The 7,139-nt window shown below is 37.0% G+C and overlaps 1 protein-coding gene across 1 annotated transcript; it reads left to right on the forward strand.

Annotated features, from left to right (window-relative positions):
- The first annotated feature begins 639 nt into the window (after nucleotides 1-639).
- LOC116016427 (tRNase Z TRZ3, mitochondrial-like) lies at nucleotides 640-6,450 on the forward strand. The gene is made up of 12 exons (XM_031256681.1): nucleotides 640-1,103; nucleotides 1,739-1,828; nucleotides 2,636-2,680; nucleotides 2,788-2,842; nucleotides 2,960-3,003; nucleotides 3,082-3,552; nucleotides 3,642-3,910; nucleotides 4,015-4,162; nucleotides 4,289-4,339; nucleotides 4,629-5,026; nucleotides 5,110-5,749; nucleotides 5,850-6,450. Exons 1-12 carry the CDS (start codon nucleotides 720-722, stop codon nucleotides 6,222-6,224), a joined length of 2,970 nt encoding a protein of 989 aa, XP_031112541.1. The 5' UTR covers nucleotides 640-719; the 3' UTR covers nucleotides 6,225-6,450.
- The last annotated feature ends 689 nt before the right edge of the window (nucleotides 6,451-7,139 follow it).

Consider the following 7,139-nt stretch of genomic DNA (forward strand, 5'->3'; position numbering starts at 1 on the left):
GAAACTTGAATTTTTATTATTTTCAATTTTATTCTAAAAACTAGTATAAACTTCTTTAATTATGAGTTCTGGATGTTATTTTATCATTGTATGAAGGTTATAAATTGAATTTTTTTCAGTTTGTTTGATGGATTGAATTGTAGATTTTATTTCTTTTTTATATAAATTAACTTTGAATTTTAGTTTTTGTTTTTTAAATATATTAATAAGTTTAGCGGGTTTAAACGGGTTTTGTGTCATATCGTGTTGACACGAACTGAAACCTGTTAACAAAATGTGTCTATCGTGTCAACCCACTTAACCCGTTAACAAATCGTGTTCGTGTTAAAAATTTGAACCCGTTAACCTTAACGTGTCGTGTCCGTGTTTAGCCTTATCGTGTTCGTGTCGACCCGTTAACGAACCCGTATACACGAATTGCCAGGTCTAACTTGATTACAATATGTTTTAGATTGTAGTGTGAATTGAACACTTACTAGTAATAAATGTGCCTATTTGACCCTTCTACCTAAAATAAAATATTGAAATTTGAAATCCTGAATACTGTATTGGAAGGAACCCGACCCGAATGCGGCAGAGACAGAATTGCAATTGCAAATTTGCAATGCCCCTGACCCCTGACATGGGCCGAGGACGAAGTAAAACTAAAAGTCTAATCTAAAACCCTCGCTCGCTCGCAGGCGAGAGGAGTGGAGGCTCAAACTACAAAAAGGCGCAAAATGCACGAAATCACTAGTCTTCGCCTCTTCTTCTCTACCGCTAACCATCACCTTCTCTCCGCTTCGCCCTCGCTCTCTCGTCTCTTCAGGCTCAGACCACCCAAAACCTCCCTTAAACCCCCTCCCCTCTTCGCTGCGTTCTCTTCATATTCACTAAAACAAAGGTACGGCAACAGCAAGAACAATCCCAATTCATTGAGCAGTGGGCGTAGGCATAGCAGTTCCAAGATTGAAAAGATGGAAGGCGGCGGTAACAGTGGGAAGGAGCATATTGGCTTCAATAAACGAAGGGCTGAAGGTAAAGATGGTAGTGATAAGCCAAAAAAGAATCTTCAGCGCAAAGTCCGCAAACTCGATCCTGCAAATACCATTTCTTATGTTCAGGTAAATATCCATCTCATTTGTGTCTATCAATTTTGAATCCTGGTTTTTATTCATTAAATCAATATTTTCATGCATTTTGGGTAATATAATTCTTGCTATGAGTTTGTTCAGTTGGCAGGGCCGGTTTTTTTTATTTGTGTGGCTCTGCTGTAAATAAGTGAGGCCCTATCAAAAGTATAAATAAACCTCAAATTGAAGAAAAATTGCAAAGAGAAAAATGCAAAAAATCTAATTTTGAGTCAATATAATCACAAATACATATACTAACTATTAGTCCAGGCTGGACTAGGGGCCCCAAAATAATTTTGGGCCCTGTGCGATTGCACATCTTGCACGCTCTAAAATCCGGCCATGCCGTTGGTGCTTCTGCACGAAACTGGATTGAGTTTCTGCGTTTTATGGTTTTCTTCGTAGTAGTGTGATTGAGATGTGATAAATAGCAATGTCGTATCCTAGATAATTCATGCTTAATCCGAAGTTGTGTTCTTTTTTTTTTTTTTTGTTTGTTTGTTTGTTTGTTTTTGTTTTTGTTTTTTTTGGTTGTTTTAATCTGTTGACCTAATTTAGAGTAGTTATCACTTCATGAATTTGAAATTTGACTTAAACTCTGTTTTCTCTGTAACTCTATATTGCAGATTCTTGGGACTGGTATGGACACGCAAGATACATCACCATCGGTCCTCCTATTCTTTGATAAGCAGAGATTTATATTTAATGCTGGAGAAGTAAGTTTTCACAACTGAGCAAAATCAATATAGTGGTTATACCTTGAACTGGTTTAGTGGTAACAGTGTGCATAACTAAGTCATCTGCTCTGAGTTGAGCGATGTTCTGTGGTGTTAGTAAAAAAGACCCAGCATAGATGAACAAAAACTGGAGTTACAAAAATAGTAAAACTAAAAAATGGAGATCAAGAATTTACTGTGTTTTGGTGCTTTGGATGTTACATGCATGCTCCACAGGCAAATATGGTGATTACTGATTAGTGATACTATATTTCACTAGATTGAGGGCTACAAAATGGGCAATAAAGTCATTCAATCCTCAAAAAGCCCTGATACACCAATAATGCAAAGCTTCTCATTGTCACACCCTTTCAATGCTTACAACTCTTACTATTTACAGAGTGTGATTTAACGTTTAAGGAGTTAATCTAACCACTAACATAGAAAGTTGTAGAAATGGGATAATGGAACAAACTAACCACTGATGTGTAATGCGATAGTGGTTTAGTGATTAGCCAGAAAAGCTACATGCAAAGTTGATTTTCACTTTTGTGTTTATAAAAGGAGATTCAAGGAAACTAATCTAATTTCTAATATATGGGACTTTATTATGTTGTCCACCTTACCAGGAGTATAGAAGTAACTTTAATTTCATTGCATGAGACTTATGAGGTGTGTGAAATTTGTTAACCTAACTATTTCATATTCTCATGCATTTAAACAGTATGCTGTAATTGTTAGCTTTCATATATTGAATAAACTCTAAGCTTCTAGACTGACCTCTTGGTGGTTAATACTACAATCCAGGGATTGCAACGATTTTGTACAGAGCATAAAATTAAGTTGTCCAAGGTAAGCTAGAGTCACTTATAGTCTATTACAATTTTTTTTTTTGGATTTTCACTTTCTATTATCTTACTTTTGTGTAGGGGTGATACTTATAGCCCTTTTCTTTGTAGATTGATCACATATTTCTCTCGCGTGTATGCTCAGAAACAGCTGGTGGACTTCCAGGTTGGCTATAACTTTTTGTGTGCAGATTTCTTGCTTCCACTGATGGATTTAAGAGTTTCATCATTGAGGCATTGTAAAAGAACTTCCAGAGCAGTTAACTATCTATTTCAATTGCAGGCCTTTTATTAACTCTAGCAGGCATAGGAGAAGAAGGATTGTCTGTAAGTGTTCTGCAGCTTGTCTGACCTGCTCTACACTATTTGTCACAAAGATACTGATTCTTAGTGTTTTCTAAAAAGGTCAATGTTTGGGGTCCTTCAGATCTTAAATATCTTGTTGAGGCCATGAAATCATTTATCCCAAATGCTGCAATGGTTCATACAAAAAGCTTTGGGCCGCTACCTGGTGATAATGCCACTATACCTGCACCAGAGAAGTTTGACAATCCCATCGTTCATATTGACAACGAAGTTGTTAAAATATCATCTGTTCTGTTGCGACCCAGACACTCAAAAGGGTCCTCGGAGGTTAATGCTTTAACAGCTTGTGTTCAGGAGAGAACAAAGGTTTTTTCAGAACCCAGTATTAGTTCAAGAGCTGAGCTTTCTTTGAAGCCTGGTGATCTTTCTGTTGTTTATGTATGTGAATTGCCAGAAATTAAGGGGAAATTTGATCCCAAAAAGGCTGCTGATCTTGGATTGAACCCTGGACCAAAATATCGTGAATTGCAACATGGCAACCCAGTGAAGTCAGATACACAAGACATAATGGTAAAATTTTTATTTGTATTCTTTTAATATTTTATTGAATTTTAATTTTTGTCTCATAATTTTCTACATGCATTGATTCTATGATGCAGATTCACCCAAGTGATGTTCTGGGCCCTTCTATTCCTGGTCCTATTGTGTTCCTTGTTGACTGCCCAACCATGTCTCATTTAGAGGAGTTGTTTGCTTTGGAATCTCTTGCCCCATATTATTCAAATATATCATCAAGTGCTTCGGAAAACTGTAAACTTGTAAATTGTGTAATTCACCTTAGTCCTTCAACAATAACAAATACAGCCATGTATCAGCAGTGGATGTCAAGATTTGGTGGGGCTCAGCATATCATGGCTGGGCATGAGCTGTGAGTTACTTTGTATATCTTTCTTTCAAATGCATTTCCAGATACCATTTGAGTGGTGATTCCTGCTTAAGTAATTTTGGAGTTCATTCTTGTACACCCTGCAGGAAGAATATTGAGATTCCAATTCTAAGATCTAGTGCAAGAGCTTCAACTCGACTCAATTACTTGTGTCCACAGTTATTTCCTGCCCCTGGTTTTTGGTCTCTTGAACAGATGAAAAAGTTGCCATCAGCCTCAGAGTTTGCAAGCAAGGTACAGTAAGTTGAAATTGCATCTAGGGTGTAGTAATTTAAATGCTAATGATCAGACAGACTGAAATACCTGAATTTTTGGGCACTTTTGGTGGATTAAGAACTTGTTTGTTTTTACACTTTACAGGGATCTCTGCCACAGGTTTTTGGAGGCATTTCTGCTGAGAATCTCCTCAAGGTATGAATTGGCTGCTATGAAATGAGTTAAGTTGTTTCACGACATTCCATTTTTCACAATCTGATCATGGCTGTGTACCAAGGCTGACAGATGCACACAAAAAACTATTTTGAAATTCAATTTTTTTTTTCTTTCTATAATATAAAGTTTCAAAAATTAATATTTTAAAGCAATTACTCCGAATCAATTTAATGAGATCAATAGATCCACTTTCCCCAGCATAATTGAAATCCTGATTTCTAAAAATTTATTAAGACTTGAGGCTGATTTACTATTTCTTGTGGAACAGTTCCATCTTCGACCATACGCACAGCTTGGACTAGACAAATCTTGTACTCCAAATATGATGTCTTCCCCAGAAATAATCAATGATTTAATCTCAGGAATTCCAGAGATTGAAGATGCTTCTCAACGCATTACCCAGTTGTGGCATGGGAATAGAGAAACCAATGGGACATCTGTGCGAGATACAGAACTTATGTATGAAGAGCCATGGTTGCATGAACATGGACTACCTAGTTGTTTGGAAGGCATAACAAGAGATGATATGGAGATTGTTCTTCTTGGGACTGGGTCATCCCAGCCTTCAAAATATCGGAATGTTAGTTCTATCTTCATTAATCTATTCTCAAAGGGAAGTATTCTCTTAGATTGTGGTGAAGGGACACTGGGACAGCTTAAAAGAAGGTACTTCAGAAACTTGTAAATTTTCTCTTTAACGAATTTATTTTTCATCTCAACACATTGAATCCGCAATTTATGTGGAACAGGTTTGGCATTGAAGGTGCTGACGAAGCTGTTAGAGGTTTGAGGTGTATCTGGATTTCTCATATACATGCTGATCATCATACTGGTCTTGCAAGAATACTTGCGCTTAGACGAGAATTACTCAAAGATGTGCCTCATGAGCCTTTGATTGTTGTTGGCCCTAGACAGCTTAAGAGATATCTTGATGCGTATCAACGACTTGAGGATCTAGATATGCAATTCCTTGATTGTAGGAATACCACAGAATCTTCATTGAAGGCTTTTGAGTCACATGAAGACAACGATGTGGAAAGTGGGAAAGCACCTGGGCTAAAGGACCAACGGACCGATTCTAGTCTATTTGTGAAAGGGGATCGCATGCAGAGCTATTGGAAGAGGCCAGGTAGTCCAGTTGACTCATCTGTGTTCTTCCCAATTTTGAAGAACCTGAAGGGTGTATTAAACGAAGCAGGATTAGAAGCATTGATAAGTTTCCCTGTTATTCATTGTCCACAAGCTTATGGAGTAGTACTAAAAGCTGCTGATAGAACTAATAGCGCTGGGAAAAGGATACCGGGATGGAAGATTGTTTACTCTGGTGATACTAGGCCCTGTCCAGATCTGATCGAAGCTTCTCGTGGAGCAACAGTTCTCATACACGAGGCAAGCCATTTTGTTATCATGCTTTTATTAGTTAATAGATATTCAATGTAAATTTCGATGCGTTTCTCCTCAGCTTGTATTGAATATGCTTTTACTGCAGGCTACATTTGAAGATGCCATGGTGGATGAGGCAATAGCAAGAAATCACAGCACAACAAAGGAAGCTGTTGAAGTGGGGGACCGTGCTGGAGCATATCGTATCATCCTTACTCACTTCAGCCAAAGATACCCTAAAATCCCAGTTTTTGATGAATCCCACATGCACAAAACCTGCATTGCTTTTGATATGATGAGTATAAATGCAGCAGATCTGCCTATGCTTCCAAGAGTCCTTCCATACCTTAAGCTCCTATTTCGTGATGACCTCGCGGTTGACGAATCCTTTGATGCAAATATTACAACCGCTATCCGTGATGAGCTCATTGTTGATGAATCTGATGATGCGGCAGCAGATGTTACAACTGTTCTTGCTTGAAAAACATATACTACTAAATATATTAATTATTATTTTTAACTTAAAGAAAACAAAATTTTGTACTGTTGAAATTCCATTTAGTCAGGTTTGTGAGCAAATTAGTCTTCATGTCTTAAATGCAAATTGCAAAAAATGTGAAATTCTCGATGGAAATTTGTTGAAGCCTTTTCTAAAGAGGGGAAGGGTTTCATGACTGAAATAGGATGGATTTGAAACTTGTGTAAAATAATGGAAAGGACCTTATGAAATAAGCTTTTTGGAAATGCGTTTTTTTGGGTTGATCAGACTAAAAACATATTTTCAAAAAGCTGTTCAAAAATCAGAAGTTTCATATTTTTATCCGCAACCTATTATAGGCTGTGTTTGGAAATCCGGAAAATGATTTCTGAAAATCATTTTCCGGGTTTTTGGTGTTTGGGAATGAGGAGGAAAATGGGGTCAAAGGAAAATAACTTGTTGGTCAATGGAAAAGAAGGCACATTTGAAGGAAAATGACTTCTCCTTTTTTTGGGGGAAGTCATTTTCCGGAATGTTACTTTGCTTCTTTCTTCTCTTTCGCCAACTGCTTCTGCTCTTCATCTCCATCTTCTTATCATACTTCTTTCTTTTTCTTCTTCTTTTTCAGTTGTAATTTATTTTCCAAACAAAATATATGCATTGGACTACCGTCAACGGACTAATTTTTGAAACCAGTCTGGCCGACTGGTTTCACGGAAATCAGTGGCGATTTCCGTGAAACCAGTTGAGGCATTTTTTTTTTTGTTGAATTTTTTTAGATGTTGTTTCAATGTTTTGTTGTGAATTTTTTTTGTTAGAAATAAATGATTTATTATAATTGTGATTGTTTTACTTTTTAGATTGCATAGATGGATAATGAACCATTTTCCTGCCCATTTTTTGGAAAACGAACCAAAC

This window comes from Ipomoea triloba, chromosome 4 (assembly GCF_003576645.1).
Source record: "Ipomoea triloba cultivar NCNSP0323 chromosome 4, ASM357664v1".
Taxonomy (NCBI): Eukaryota; Viridiplantae; Streptophyta; class Magnoliopsida; order Solanales; family Convolvulaceae; genus Ipomoea; species Ipomoea triloba.